Consider the following 17,421-nt stretch of genomic DNA (forward strand, 5'->3'; position numbering starts at 1 on the left):
TTAAGTCTAGTATTAAATACCACTTAAAAATCTTCCACTTATTATGCCTTTTATATAATATTTAGATTAAAAAGATAAATGTTGCATTTTTTTTTTTTTAATTTTAGCTTTTAGTGTTGTTGTCATACAGGTGCATAAGTACCTCATCAGGATGCGAACTAAATCGAATTAAATCTGTTCATAAAAGAAGAATTGGAAAAAACGATTAAAAAAGGATTTGGAAAAAATAAAAGAGATGAGCCACTATAGTCATCCAGTGCATGCCTCAAGATGGATACCGCAGACGAGTTTCTGGGTTGACTGGTGGACTTGGTCGAAAGATTGGACAGGGTGGAAGCGAGACGGAGAGGCCTTTGCCCAGCAGTGGCAGTTATAATAAAGTAGCAGTGGCAAATAAGAATTAACCGTCTTAAAGGCAAATGGTCTTACCACTAAAAACTTAAATAGACTTTAGTCATGTATTTTAGGAAAATTCTTCATGCAAAATTTTCTAAAACACATGACAAACCTCTTTTGTAGTAAGGCAATAATTCTCTAGTTTCTACTAATTTCAATTTCCTTACTATGTACATAGGTATGCGGAACCCATCTATTCAGGCCCGATTGTATTATGCAGATGCGTTTGTTGTCAATCAATTAATATTTTGACATTTAAAATCATCAGTAATAGGTTTGTTCCTATCTATATTATTAAATGACCTTTATCTTTATCCGGATGCACTTAAATGTAATTATTCGCATAATATTTGTATCAGCATTTTCTTAAATATGAAGTTCAACTGATCATCTGCCTAGGCTGTATCCAACAAGATTATTCATCAAAATTAGCTGCAGGAACCGGAATATGGTCACAAAAAGTTACTACAACATCATTTTCCATCTGCAAAGACCTCTCCGGCTTTCATAAAACTGGATGCATCTGAAAACCAGTATTTTTAAAAAGAACGATGGCAGTCTGAAGTGCATGTAACCCAAAGAGTGCATGTAACAGTATTTCACAAAATGCATAACACTGGTTTGTCAGACTTTCAGTCTTCTTAAAATGGCTTTCCAAGATTAACAAATGATAACGGATTACTGGTTTCTCGAAAGAGCATCCGCAGTATGAAATGGATGGTTCACCCGTCTATGGAATAAGCGCAGTAAGCGCATCTTGGTTTGAATCAATCTGTGGATGATTTAATATGGTGAGAACCGTGATAATAGATTAAACTCAAAGTTATGTGGATGCGTAACATAACACTTAAGAAGATAAATAATAAATAATTTGATCAGGCGTAAACATAATAATGCATTTCTTAATTGAGTTCTCATCTCTATTTGAGTTTACCGAAATAATTTAAATTAAAAAAAAACACTGACACTTTCGGAAGCAAGTTTGGCAAGTTCAACGACTAACTAATTTGAAGGCAGACGTGCAAACATTTTTAATTTACGACAAACAAGACTGTTGACAAACCGCTTAACCGGTGAAATAACTATGAAGTGTGAAATCTGCTTTTATTAAAATAATCTCAAGACCATCCTTATACGGTATTTTTTTGCAATGCTAACAGCCAGTTACTTCATCAAAAGTTAAAGCCAAAGTGAAAGTCAAAGTAATGTCTAAAGTAAAAGTAACAGTTAAATTCAATTTTTCTATGAATTTTGCTGTCACTTTAGCCTTGAAAAAAACGAATTTGACCGTTACTTTAACTTTAGACATTACTTTAACTTTAACTTTTGATGAAGAAACTGGCCGTAAATGATACAAAGTTAAAAGTGAATATTGTAACAGTCGCCGGAAGACGCTGGATGCAGGTCGCTTCCAACAGGTATCTGTGGAGATCTAAGAGGGAGGCCTATGTTCAGCAGTGGACGTCCTATGGCTGAGATGATGATGAATATTGTAACAGTAACCCTTAGTTCTCATAAGATCCTTCAGGTCTGAAAACTGGTTGGAGGTGCAGGATTGTTTGAAGAGTTACCGTGACTCCAAAAGGCACATAGACGGGCCAGTCAAATTCTGGCACTCACTTAAACTGCACCCACGCATGTCGTGTAGATAAGAGAGTACATAAGAGGGCACATAAGAGAGTACATAAGAGAGTACATAAGAGAGTAAATAAGAGAGTAAATAAGAGAGTACATAAGAGAGTAGATAAGAGAGTACATAAGAGAGTACATAAGAGAGTACATAAGAGAGTACATAAGAGAGTACATAAGAGAGTATATAAGAGAGTACATAAGAGAGTACATAAGAGAGAGAGAGACATGTGTCGCACATGTGGTGGGCACAAGTCATCGGGACTCAAAAAAACGATCGAACTTTTGTTTGCTTATAAACTGCAAAAGTTAGTAACACTCAGTAAATTTAATTATGCACTACATAGTTAATTACAATTTATTGCAATAACAACAAAAATTGTATTTCAATATTATGTTGATCGCGTATATTAATTGATTCTATAGAGATATAGATATTTTACATTCAAAACCAGTTCCTTAGTGCGAACAAATATGATGACAATTAATATAAAAAACTTGTACTAAGTTTCCGACTTTGATCGATCATCTATCCAAAATCATTTACAAGAATATAAAGTGCATTACCCATTTTTTTACCGACTTCCCAAAAAGGTTCTCAATCAGGCTGTTTAATTTATTTTCTTTTATTGCTATAAAGCCTTTGTTACTCGGGAAGAGTGTAGCTTTCCAAAAGTGAATGAATTTTTTCAAATCGGTTCAGTAGTTTCGGGAGGACAAAAAACTATTACGATAGTATAGATTATGAAGTTCATCATAGGAACTAAGGATATTAAATTGAATTGATCAGTGCGTAAATAATTACTATTTAATAGTTTTGTTATTGTAGACTATTAATTTTGAAAAGGTTTCCTAATACATCATTGCTGATATCATTCTTGAGTCAAATGTCAGTTTTAAAAGCATAATAAATCTTTTTCATTTGAAAGTTCATATTTTATGATAACTACAACTACTTTTATGTATTGTTTTTAACATATTTACGTCATTAAATTCTAAAATTTAAATTATAAGTTATCTTACCAAATTATAATTTCTCTTTATATATTTTTTACACTTAAATAAGAAATAATTTTTCAAATGGACCCTGTAGTTCCTGAGGTTAAAGGCGTTCAAGTATACAAACTCTTCAGCTGTATAACATGAACTGAGTATAGATGTTATGAAAACTAAATATTCAACAGTCAGCCGCCAGCCGCCAGCAGACAGCCGTATCTAATGCTATTGCCCGTACCTGGGTATTTTAACGTAGAAGAAGAAAGCTCCACGCTTTCCAACTTTATTATATTAGTATAGAGTAGTATAGACAAAACAAACATGAAAAGGATATCTCACAGTTTAGGTACGAACGTCACGATTTTATAAAATATGAAACTTGATAAATTGCATTTTAATTGTTTAATTAATGCATAGTGCCTCGTTAACATTTTTAATTTCTGTTAATTAATTTAAATTTAATCCATTAATGGTCTTGCTACACGTGCTTGCATTTTTTGATTATTTAAATATGATGAAAAATATGTAGGTATTCAAATTGTGAAAAAAAAATGTTTTCCAAATAGATTTGTTGTGAAAAACATAGTATACGTATAAGTTTACAAAACCATCATCCTCCGAGCCTTTTTCCCAACTATGTTGGGGTTGGCTTCCGGTCTAACCGGATGTAGCTGAGTACCAGTGCTTTACAAGGAGCGACTGCCCTATCTGACCCCCTCAACCCAGTTACCCGGGCAACCCCTTGGTAAGACTGGTGTCAGACTTACTGGCTTCTGTTTAACGTGCCATCCAAAACACACTACCTTAATGATTAAATTTAATAATTTTACCTACAACCGCTAAATAAAGTGTCAACTTAATCACAAAACAATATACATTAATAGTATACATTAATAGTAACACATATTAATAGTTACCTACCTACTACTACTACTACTATTTTTATAATACTTCAGTTTCAGTAGGTACTGAAAGTCAGCAGCGCCGTCATTAAAATTGATGACACTCGAAATATTTTGTCTGCCATTTCGTTGAACTTCACAATACGACCGTGAAGTGTTTTTCACCCATTTTCCAAGGAAGGAAAATTCAATTACTACTTACCTGTTATTTACTTTTATTTTTCAGTCTATTTCAGAGTTTCCGTAATACAAAAGTTAAGGTTTATTATCAGTTGATTGTTCCTGAATATTTTATTTTGTAAATACATATATTGTATGTATTTGTTATGTAGATAAACTATTAAATCCAAGATTTTCTGAAATTCGTTGAACCTTTTCCTACGAAAACCAAAATAAAGTTGCTGTTGTGTTTTTCATAATATCAGCATTTTTTAAAATTAAATCAATATGCTCCTAAATAAAGCAGTGATATTGTAAATAGTATTAATAGAATGTTAGTAGCAAACTAAACCAAATAACTGTTAGAAGCAGAGGCCTCAGTGACACATCAAAATGCTTAATTAGTAATCGTTAACTAACTCGTTATCATATTAAATCAATGTTAGCGTTTCTACGGCTCTCCATTTTGCTCAAATATTTGTTCTAGTTAAACAGATATAATATAACTACAGTACATACTTACTATCAAGTGAGCTAGTTGGAGTTTGATTCCTGGTTTGGACATTTTCTCTGGTTTTACGTCAAGTCCCAAATGTTGCCCGGATTGGGTTGAGGAGGTTAGATAGGCAGTCGCTCCTGGTAAAGCACTTGTACTCAGCTGCTTGTATTTCAATCCGGTTAGATTGGAAGCCGACCCCAACATAGTTGAGAAAAGGCTTGGAGGATGATGATGAATGAATGTACATAATATCCAATGGGCGTATTGGAAAAGGAAGCTATTTGCAATGGACAATGGTATTATTATAATCACTCTAGCTTCTGCCAGCAGTGTCACCCTCATAAACCCGGATAGAACAGCCTATGTAACTCAGGAAAAGTGTACCTTTCCAACAATGAAATAATTTTTCAAATCGGTTAATTAGTTTTGGAGCGTTTTAGGTAAAAACAAAAATAAAAAATATAGATTAGTAGGTATGTATGGAACTGACAAAAACAACACCTGTAACACACAGTAATTAAGTATAAGGAAAATATGATGCGTTTTTTTATCGTAACTATGTAGTCATTAAACATTATGAAGTTGGTAAGTTTCAGATTTAGTTCCATGATACAACACCTGAATAACTCAAAACTAAATACTATAAGCTAGACAGTATGTTTGTTTAAACGCTCTAATCTTGGCAACTTCTTGACCGATTTGAAAAATCTCTATGCTCAAGATAAGATCTGTGTAATGTATGTTCTCCTCGTATATGTTTTAGTAAGCTGAAGCAATGTTATAAGCTACTTATTCTCGTCACCGATAATACCTCCCATGCCTATAGGTAAAAATAACTCCTAACATACATAAGTTAGGGAGACAATTTAACTGCTCAACTGTCTCATTAATTAACATTTAATCCCTAATTATTCAACTGGAAAACGTCACATCAAGAATTGGATTGTTATTTAAGAGTTTTGCAATTCAATGACCTTAATTTTAGAAGTAGGTATAACTACATGTATTCCAGTTAATTCTATTGACTAGTTTCCACCAGCGGTTTCCATGGGGTATTGGGATGCTCGGGTAACTGGGTTGAGGTCAGATAGGCAGTCGCTCCTTGTAAAACACTGGTACTCAGCTGCATCCAGTTAGACTGGATCCCTATTACACACTTCCAAAAGAATCTAGATCTACTTACCTATGTAGGTACATGTAAACATATAATTATAAGTGCATTACCTACCACAAACTCAGTCATCTAAAAACACATATTTTTATCTGTGCATCCATCTACATCCTCTATTTATCTGGTCTACCATAACCTATGACTCATGAACTGAGGCTGATGAAACCAACTGTAATGAATTTAAAAAAAAAACTGCGATCCGCACTGTCATTCTTTGTAAACGTCAAATGACGTCAGACCACGTCAGGTGGGTTTGAATTACCGTTTTAGTAGCAAAGTCTAAAGGTCGTAGCACACGTCGGCACACCAAATCGACGATTAACTTGTGGAAGTGGAATTTGAACCTTAAATGATAATATCTACAGGCTGTTGATTTGCATCCGTGCAAAATTTCAGGAGGTTGACATTAAATATGTAAATAATCGATTTGAATTACGGTAGATGGGAAAAAGCTAATATGCGCTGCTTTTTTTGATTTTGTTATTTTTGTTTGTTTCTTTGTACCCGGCTTGTAACGGCTGGTTTGTAACAGCTCTGAAAAATGATTTCACTGTTGGAAAACTGCTGAGTAATATAGGATTAATTTTGTCTCAGTACGGGCAGTATTTCTCAAGAAGCGGGTAAATCCGCGGGAAAACGACTAGTCTCGTATACTTAATTTTCTTATAGAGTCAATAAAAAAAGCCAACGGCGGGATGACATCGAGCTTGCACCTACCACTGTCCCTTGCCGTGGCGTTCATGTGTACCATGACCTTAACTCGGTTAGGCGAACTCTATTTTGGTCTTGTGTTAGTAAATATTGTGTAACTTTGTAAAAGATACGTGGCGTATTATGGTTACACGCCAACTCATCTCAGAATTTTTGCAAACTCATCCTATCCTAGCACAAAGTTAGTTAATTTATCTTTGTTTTAGGCCATAAAAGAGCCATTCAACCGATTTAAATGTTTGCCATAGAAATAGATGAGTCATTAGTGAATACTTTTTGGAGCATAATAGACTAGTTCCTTCCTAATTAATACTTTTCCTTGAGAGGCTTTTAACTGAAGACCATAATTTTTTTTATTGAAATTACATACCTAAGTATTTAATTCGCTTTATATTTTTTTGGTTAACTTTCACGTTAATATTTTTTCTTTGGGTTATACACGTTAACGATATGATATCAACTGAAAGGATTGCCATTAACTACAGTAATCTATCAATCGGCTTATCTGTTACGAACAGGTGTGCAGGCGCCAGTTATCTACCCAACTGCCGGAACTTCGGAAAAACAGTAACAATTTCGTATGCCTAAAATAAATAAATCGTTTATTACTTCACTTTGTACGCAATCGTACAATATTTTGCTGTACTGAACTGCAAATGAATGAAATACTAGTATATTGAACTAGGTTTTGAGTAATTTTTTATATTTAATTTTTAACTGTAGGTAGTTGTTGAAAAAAGGCTTTTCATTCAATTGCGAGCGTCATACAAAAATAACTGTTTGAACAACTTTTTGAAGAAAGAAACTACGAAGTATTACTACGAAGTCATATAAATAATGGATTTGTTGTACGTCGTATTTTATATTGGTCAGTTTCAATCTGTTAGAGGACCTTTTAACCTATCCAATATCGATGTATACGGCAATTACTGCGGGACACGACATGTCTGTTATGTGTCTTGCTACTCAATTTTAGGAATGGCATCAAACTAAAATGGATGCTTGTCTACGTAAAATATTTTATTAAGTCTTCTATCTAAAAGTCTAAAAATGAATTTTTTGTATGGACCGACATTTTTTGTGTGCTTAATCTCAGGAACTATCTACTGATCCAGATAAAAACATATGATCTTCAGGCAATCAATCCATCTTGTCTTTGCCTTTCCATTTTTTCGATGGGAAAACATCAAATTACCCCCCGGTGCAACGTAAGGGAGTGTCAGACTCTTACTAACTAAGTAAAACCCATCATGTTCCTTCTTAAGCCAGGGCAAAGGCAACGACAACCAGGGCAACGGTAACTCTTGCAAAAAATCGCACAGCAGCAGCAGAATCTACAATCATATTTAGCACACGTTTACATCTATTTCCATACATAAAAACAAATGCTTGATTGATACAAACACAGTTGACATATGACCGTCAATTTGTCGACCGCAGAGACCGTTTGTATTCAACTATCAATAAAATTGTGACGTAATTAATATATTTTTCATCCCACCATCTCGGAAAGAGTAGTTTTACCCTTTGATATCTGAGCGCAAAAGTCGTTTTTATCCTCTAGAGCGGCAAAGTGATTTGAATTTAGAACATCGTGTGCAATACTCCATTTGTGACAATCTCGATAAGACTTTTCAAACAAAAACATATTAAACAAATAAAATACTGCTTAAAATAATTATTCAATTAATTAAGTATTTTTTATTATTGTTTTTACACAGATTTTTAACGTCGTTACATTTTTAAAGTGAGTTTTCAAATATATGAACTTTAATAGGTACATCTTTTTAATTTGATACTCGAATGTGCGCGCCATTTTGTTTTTTTGCTCGATGAATAATTTCCTCGATGAGGTGGGATGAAAAGTTACGTGTTGCACTCGAGTGCAAAGATTTTTCACCTTGTGCTCTTTTGATTCCCTCGCTATCGCTCAGGATTCTAATTATTGAAACACTCGCTACGCTCGTGTTTCAATTTTAGAATCCTTCGCTTGCTCGGTCATCAAAATTGAGCCCGCGGTTAAAAAGCAACTTTGCACTCTTGTATAACAAATAACTATTATACCTACTTTCCTTCTTCCTAATGGATATCAAGTGGCTTGATAAAGATTGGCTAAAATCTATGACTAAGATAGAATGTTGTGCAAAATCTTGTTTGGTTGTGCAATATGAAAAAAAATGGTCACACGCTCACGCAATATAGAGAGAAATAAAAATGCGTTATAAAACAAGAAAAAGCGCTTCATGCACAATTGCCCCCCTAGAGGAAACTCAATCTCAAATGGTAGTACCAAAACTACAGATATTTTTTTTTCACGTTGAGCCATCGTGAAATAAAACATCTTTTATTTTATTGGCTTAGCATTATTTTATTTAAATCATACAGACTGAATTTTTAGGCCCAAGTTTGCCAACAACATAAATTTCAGTTTTCATAACTTTAACAATGACTTTTTTCTATGAAATCAAAGTTAACAGCGGATTAAAAAAAAACGCACGACCATATTAGTGGTCAACTTGGTTCTAAGTTAGGCTGCGGAGAAGAACTTTCGTCACAGCATGCACGTTATGTTGCATGCATAAACTTCTTTTTACCGTAGCAAAGTACCTATATCAATCTCCTATTAGCCTCAAGTAATGATTTTGTTAGCAATCCCAGTAGAGTCGGGCTAAATGTCAGCACAACACATCGGGTCCAGCTGACCTCCGCCTCTGATTTACTGGTGTTGCCACCTAATTGTGCGCCCGAGGTCGGGTAGCGTCACTCTTTATTTAAAATAACTGACTTTGTCTATGCTAGTGTTTGTGGTAAATTGTTGGGAGAAATGTAGAGTATTAGCAGAATTGAGGAGGAAAATCTTTAGATCAAATGTTTTCTTGATAAAGGTCTCTGTATGTAAAATGTAGTCGTTTTGCCGCGGTTTCACCCGCATCTCGTGATAACTACTACCGTACAGGAATTAAAAATAGCGTATGTGTTACTTGGGAAGACCTTTCCAACAATGAAAGAATTATAATTATTTTTTCAAAGCGATTCAGTACTTTCAGTGCCTTTACAAACATACAAAAAAATATACGTCTCTATTACATAAGTGTAGATAAAAAGTAGGTCACATACATAATTACAAAAAAGTCTTCCTAAAAATATATGGAACGAAAACAAACCCTTCCAAGGATAAAAATAAGCAAAAACAAGATATAATGAGAAAAACTGATCCGGAAAATTGCGGAAAAAATTACAGGAACAAATTGTTTTTCATTTTATATTTGGGTTACAAATAATCTACCTGCGGAATAAGTAAATAATATGTGTGTTTTGTATTTCCTGACTTTGTTTAATTATTAATCCTCGAGAAATAATCAAATTGGAAATCTCTAAGCTGCTTTGGCTGATCTCAAATACATAATACAAACTAAATAAATGGAAAACTATGTCAATATTCAATTGACTGACCAGTAGGTCTAGCAAATAAACAAATTCTTCAGCTTTATATCATTCGATCACTTACTTAAATTATAAATCACCTACCTACTTTAGTGATTCGAAAAATAATGCTTTTCCGCGTTTTCCACTTCGAGACGACGACATACAATTTCCAGTACTTCCATACGTTCTATGGTAATCCATGCAAGTTTTTTACGTGTAGTCTAATGACTATGAATAAAACATATTTAATCTATTTTTTGTACTAAAAATATATTTCAGCGTCATTCGCATAATAGGACTAATTTTACTTCACAAAAGGTTACATGATTGTATGCTATGACGTAAATAATTATGTTAATTTAATCAAGTAAGTACCCATTTCATATATTATTGACAACTATCTTTAATTCTGGCATTAAATAAAAATAATTTTCCTACTGTATATTTCACTGAAATATTCGAAATTATTGTAATTTGGGTTAGATTTCCCTTTTAATAATTTAATTTGGACTGTAAAATGCTCAGCCCTTAAAAGAAATATAATTCCATCAGAACCACGTCAATGTGGGACCAAGAATTTTGGAGTAGCGATGACGGACCAGTCTGACTATAGACAACTCTTTTCTTCATGGTCGAACAAAGAATGCATTTGAGCCTTCTTTCTTCGAGTAGAGTTAAAACACCGGAACCTTCAATAAGCGCACTTAATGTCATAAAGACCGACACAAGTTCACATGTACTCACGGTCATTGTAACTCATACTAACGTTATTTTTTGTTGTAAGATATCTCCGGTGTCATTAAATAATGCAGTGACTGCTTAACTGACCTCCTCAACTCAGTTATTCAGATAACCCTTGGTAAGACTGGCTGTCAGACTTTTTGTCTTCAATTGGGACCTATGGGAATTTCCACAAATTGAAAATTCTTATTTGGTTTAGTCGGTGTGGTCGGTTCGTGTATGGGTGACTATCTTAACGAGTTCTTCCGAAAAGCACTTCGGAAAGCACGTTGAACTGTAGGTCCCGGCTGTCATTTGAACATCTTTGGCAGTCGTTACGGGTAGTCAAAAGCCATTAAGTCTGACAACCTGTCTTACCTAGGGGTATTAAGGAGGTCGCGTAGGCAGTCGCTCCTCGTAAAACACTGGTACTCAGCTGCTGTTCAGATAAATTCTTATTTTTAGAAAATCGTAATCTCCACTTCACTATAACCATTCTTATCTCATACAAATCAGATCAAGTACAAAGTCTAGCCGGAAAATAAATAAAAGAAGTTTTTATACAATCCCTTCATAAATAGAGTGTTAACTAATGTTTATCACCACTGATTGTAACTGAGAGAATCACTGTTAGTCAGCATAATTGTAAAACTGGATACATAAGATTTAGAGACGACTTTTATTGCATAACATTTTTCATCTTAGGCTAGAACTAACAAATGGTTAGTCACACGTGTAAACTTTTACCTATAAAATGCAGTAATATAGGCATAGTCCTTTTTTATAGTACCTATGTGAACTAATAATACCTGTAAGTAAATATTTACTTAGTAAGTATAAACAGTCGCTTCACGATGTCTTTCCCTCCCTGCGTATATCCTTAAATCTCTAAAACTACCTATGGGTTTCTTAAATAGAGTAAGTAATAGTAATAGTGCAAGATGAAGATAGGATACATATTTTTCACCCTTGCGAAGCTAGGTTGGTCGCTACTAAGACTGCGTTTTAAGCCTTTTGATATACTTTGCCAGATTTTTTAATTGACTGAACATGAACAAATTTTTTCTATCCTTTATCTAAATATGTTAATTATATTATGGAACCATCAAACCTGTTACCATCATACTGAGTGCTACCGAAAAGTGAATACGAAGAACCCAGAATTATTTTAATTAATATCTAATCATTTAAAAAATCAAAATAAAATTCATTTAATCAAAGTAGGCTGAAAATCAGCACTTTTTGAAGGTCAAAAAAATACGCAACACTTATTTCAATTTTTATGTTAGTAAACAAAGGCAAGATTTTTGATGCGCACTTGTGTACATATTATATTTCCTTTGGAGGGAAAACTCCAAATCTAACGACGCACGTATGTCGCAACATCTTATAGAAAACTTGTATATTTTCTGACTCACACAAACTAGGCATTTACAACGTTACAATGAATAGGCAGAATTTGAGTTTATGTCCAAAATAAGTTTAAAATAGCCATTGATTATGCGTATCATCTAACTGTTTAATAATTAAAAACATATCCATCTATACTAATATAATAAAGAGGAAATATTTTTTTGTTTGTACTCTAAAGGCTCCGAAACTTCTGGACTTTTTGAACAAATTGTTTCATTGTTGGAAAGCTACACTCTTCCTGAGTAACGTAGGCTATATTTTATCCTGGTACGGACAGTACTTCCCATTCGACGCACGTAAAATCGCGGGAAAACGCTAAGTTTTCAATACATTTAAGTACTTAGTAATTAGTTTTGTAGTAAATACCTAATTGATTTATAATAATACCTATAATAAAATAAATGTTCAGTACATAAAGAGAATTTCATAGAGAGGTTGGCGTATTTTTCAAATATAATTCAATTCATAAAAAACAAAAGATATGTGAATGGTACAATTTCGCTTATCAGTTATATCAGCTGATTATGTTTTCTTTAATCTACATAATTTTTATTAGGTATGTAGTAAACCAACAATAATAAAAAAATAATTATTGGCAGGAATAAACATAAGAGAGAATAGAATATCTATTTATTTTTTTATTCAATTAGCTTGATAAATGTATGTGCATATTCAAATTAATACTTCAACCAACGAAATAACAAATAATCATGAAGTAAGTCAATGTTGCTCCAGTTGCTGATAAATAACAAAATTATTGATAAATTCCGATAACATTTACACGCGAAAATCGTGAAATAGATAAAAAAAATAACTGTAACATGACAAGCGGCCTAGCCCCTTGATAGTGAAAGAAAATTATTCCTAATCTTAGTCGCCCTTTAGTCGTTTATATTTATCTTTTGGTAAACAAACACAGGTGTGTAGTATCAGTCACGTGGAACTTAATTATACCTATTTTTGATTAATTAACACAATTACTAATCACTTACACACAAATAATAATAACAAAAAGCTAAACTTACCTTTCGAAAATCCGCATCAAATTAAAAAAAAAATATCTAATCGATATTAATCGATTTTTTAAATTAAATCACAAACAATTATTCGATGATTGTAAAACACTAATTTAGTTCACTCTAATATAAAACTGTTGTCTTTTGTTCTAACCACAGTCGCGTACGTAAATTCGGATATTTTTATCGCAGACGCGTGCGTTCACAGCGGATCATGACATGTAACTGAACAATACATACAACAGTACATAGATAAGTACATAAATAAGATTCTGGATACACTAGACATGTATAAATGAATGAGCTAATAGATTCATTGTCGTATCGACCAATAGTGAAACATGTTTGTCAAAATAATAAAATTGATCAATGAATTTTTTGTGCGTGCATATTTTTATTGATATTTTGTTTGCGTAGACTTTTTAACTATGTAGTAATTTTCATAAAGGGAAAGCGGAAAACTACGTCGAGTTTTCTTAGAATATGAATTTTATACAAACGCTTCATGTGAAGTAAATTGATAATGTCTTTTTAACGTTGATTTACTTACCTACCTACCACAGTTAAATTACATTATAGAGATTGTCGGTTAGTAATATTATATCATTTGATTTAAGATTATTATGCAATCAAAAGCCCCATTCATAGTGCATCTTTTTTTGAAAGCGGTTAACTGTTTTATCATTGTAATTGCATCTTAACTGAAAGAACCCGAGTGTAGTAACCGCTTATCAGACAGATTAAATTAACTGCAGGTTCAAATGTCACGTTGGGATTACCTTAGTTTGATAAGAAATTAACTGTAACAGCAAATATCTTCAGTACTTATGTACTTGAATGTAATTGATGTAAATAAATGAATGATTTTGCTGTGTGTCCGGCATTCGAAGGCATTGGGTGGACCTATATATTTGCACAGATTTGGATAGCAAAAATGTTGGTAGGTATAGGTATATTTTGAATCATATGTATGTTAGTAAGAAAAAGTGGTCAAAAATTGGAGGAAAAGAAAATATTGTTATTGTAATGGAATTCTCAATTTTACTGAAACAAAATACGTAACCTTATCAAGAAAAATATTTTAAGTACCTAATTGTAAGAAAAAAAAGTTTCAATGCGTTCGTCTACGAAATTCTCTCGATGAAAATAAGCTATTTTCTCCTTTTTTTCTTCGAAAACTTCAATGAAAATATGCGCATTTATATTCAACCAAATTGAATTCCATCAAACATCAGTCTTAATCCGACTACAACTTGATTGATTATTTTACATATTGATAACTTTACAACCTTATTGTTTCCGAAACTGGTTTCTCGGTCAAAAATCACTAATTATAATTACATACTACGCAGTATACTTTGCCCTTGACTATCGCTATAGTTTCCTAAAACTGCTCAGCTTAAACGTAGCTACACAATGCAAACTAAATAGTTGGCCGACAGTTACTGTTGACCCGATGACTGGCATTTTTTTAAAGAAAACCTGATAAAATGGATGGGTTTGCAAAAATTTACCATAAAGATAAAAAGAAAATTATCCTAGTAAAAAAAAAAAACATCTCCATCGGTGTCGACTTTCAGCGTGCCCAAGAGGCTGGCAGCATTACCTCGTTGGATCGCCATGCTGATTCTTTGTCCGAGGTAATAGCCAGCCTTTTGGTCACGAGAAGCGTCAACCAGCCGCCTAGATATATCAAGATAATCTTGATTAAAATCAAAGTTTTCAGTAGGTCTGACACCGGCTAAATGCCTGATCTTTATAATGTGCGTACAACTATTCATCTTCATACTGATTTATGAGACCAAACACACTGTGGGCCGATTAAAAGTTTCTAGTCTGCGGGTATTCTAAAGGTCAGACAGGTTAAACTTTATGTAGTAAATTAACCTTTATTATGATCGGTAAACGTCATGTAAGTTAAGGTTTGATTATGGAGAATAGCAAATATTTGTTTGAGTGTTAAGTTTGTTTTGAGTTTGAGTTATAGTTGAAAATGCGAAAATGAGTCTTGGATAACTAAGATACTTAGGTAGGTAAGTATTGAAGTTACAAAAGTGGTTATGTTCAGTCACAAGTTCAGTTGTGAAATACGGGTGAAAAATTCTAGTGTTTTATCTGCCATAGTTGGTGCATTATCAAGCACCTCAACTAACTCCCGTAACATAAGAAAGACCCGTAACAAACGTCCCGTAACAAACAAAGAAAATTAGATTTTCACTTTTCCCAAATCTAACGTCAAACTAGACGTTTCTATTAGATTTGGACTAGACAAAATCTAACAGAAAACAGCTACCCAACTAATTAGCATCACATTCTTCCACCGCGACCACCCATCCAATCCTTGACCGGATCATGAACTTAACCTCATGCACCACTATCGGACACAATACGGTCGTAAGTCGACACGGTATTGACACGTGTCGACTATGACAAGACTAGAGTCGGGCATTTGTTTACTTCGGCTAGGAAATGTAAGATAAGCGCAGTTAGAACTACGGACTAAATATAGGTACCTAATGGTTATGTATATAGAGGTAGGTATATGTCTATATGTATGTATGATTGTGTGTGTGGACAGTATATGCGTATCAATGTATATCTACGTATCTAGTACGTACCTATATAGATGCTTGCGTGTGTAGTACGGAAATTAAACATAGGTAAAGGTGCCGGTTTTCTAAATTAAGAATTTTATGAAGATAGGTACCTAATTAAATAAATATTTATAAAACCATTTTTCTTCCAATAACTGTGGTAAACATAAGACTATGTTTTAAACACCAGCACAGCAGAAAATACTTTTAAAGTATGCATTACGTCGAGGAGTCTTTATCAGTCTGTTTTTCATTCATGTTTTCCTTAAATTAAGTAAAAAAATAAGGTAGGTACCTACGTAGTAAAAATAGATAGATAGTGTTACTGTAGAGGTACTTACAGTGTACCTAATACACTTATCTTTTTAGGGTAGGTACCTATTTATGTGAATAAATTATTACCTGAAATCAAAAACATCCGATATTATCACACTACCAATAAATAAGAACTATCTACCCTGGAATGTGTTTGTCATTTTGACATCATCATCATAATATCTACTATATTCTTATCAGGGTTTATCAGATACTGAATTACAGGCTAACCATGCGTGGGTCAGCGTGATACCAAACTATCGCTGTGGGACACATGGAAACTGGTTTTATTGCTCTGATAATGTTTATTATACCCCTTCTTAATGTATTTAACATACTCATACATAATAGAAGAAGATAAGTTGCGATCATTATGTACCTAGGTACCTATAGCATTCGATTCAATTCAACGATTGATAAATAGCATTTTTTTTACGTCACTGAAATCTGACTGTACCTAACTATTAGTAGCAAGGTACCTTTTTTTTGTCGCTGGGTAAAAAATGCTACTATGCATGCCGTTCCCGTCGGGGGACAGGAGAGGGTATTTGGGGCTCTCGGGTACAAAAGATCACTGCTACTGTGTAATTGTGTTAAAAGTTAAATTGCTCTTTTCCATCACGCCCTTGGTAAAAAAGTGCAAGCTTTAAGCCGTAACCTTAACTTACTTTAGGGGTCTACTTATCAAAGTAAACTAGTATAATTATTATTAACCATTTCACAATAATCTGACCTACTGTGTATTGAATAAGAAAGTCGTTTATAACGATGTAACCCTTTACCCTTATAATAGTTGTCATTGATCTGAATAATTTGCAACCGAACTCAAAATACAGATCATTATCGTCAAAGTCAAATATGTTTATTAAAATAATACTTATATTGGACGCCCCCCTTTCACCGTTTCCTCGTGTTATGGCTGCGAAGAATAAATGGTGATAAACAAACTTCCCAGCAACACAGCTGTCTATTACAATCTTAGGTATCCATTCAAATTACATTTTCTTATTATTTTACAAATTAATTATAATTACAAAAAGAAAATCATTTTTGCCGTCCAATTCATGCCACCTGCGTTTATCTGTGAAATAATCATTATCATTACAATATCTGTCTGTATTATCTCTCGAAAGCCGAAGAGCCATACTTATTCGTGCTCTCCTAGTACTATACTACCTACTATTTACACATTTTTGTTAATAAGTAGGTACCTACTCTATGACACGAGTAAAAATCGGTTAACTCATAGGTAAGTAATCTCTCACTATCTATCCCTGGGATCCCCGTAGGTAACAACATGACGTAACATAGTGATAACATGGTGTAAATACCTATTCGAACGAGATAAACGACATGGATGGTCTGTATTTGGTCGTTTAGATAAGTGAACAAAATGTTTGTTTTTATTTATAAGTACTGGATAGAAGGAACTATCCAATGGGCCTACCTCCAGGATTATAAGTAAATACCGTCT

General features: G+C 33.5%; 1 protein-coding gene and 1 long non-coding RNA gene across 2 annotated transcripts in view; one reads left to right on the top strand and one right to left on the bottom strand.

The window, feature by feature from the left end:
• LOC110383131 (protein peste) overlaps nucleotides 1-13,281 on the bottom strand; it is a 60,300-nt gene extending 47,019 nt beyond the window's left edge. Inside the window, exon 1 of the mRNA XM_049840729.2 lies at nucleotides 13,048-13,281. Within this exon, the coding sequence (XP_049696686.2) occupies nucleotides 13,048-13,064 (17 nt within the window). The 5' untranslated portion in view covers nucleotides 13,065-13,281. The remainder of the gene's footprint in view (nucleotides 1-13,047) is intronic.
• LOC135117698 (uncharacterized) overlaps nucleotides 1-17,421 on the top strand; it is a 115,582-nt gene that overhangs the window by 23,162 nt on the left and 74,999 nt on the right. The gene's annotated exons all lie outside the window — the stretch shown is intronic.

Source organism: Helicoverpa armigera, chromosome 13 (genome assembly GCF_030705265.1).
Source record: "Helicoverpa armigera isolate CAAS_96S chromosome 13, ASM3070526v1, whole genome shotgun sequence".
NCBI classification, from domain to species: Eukaryota; Metazoa; Arthropoda; class Insecta; order Lepidoptera; family Noctuidae; genus Helicoverpa; species Helicoverpa armigera.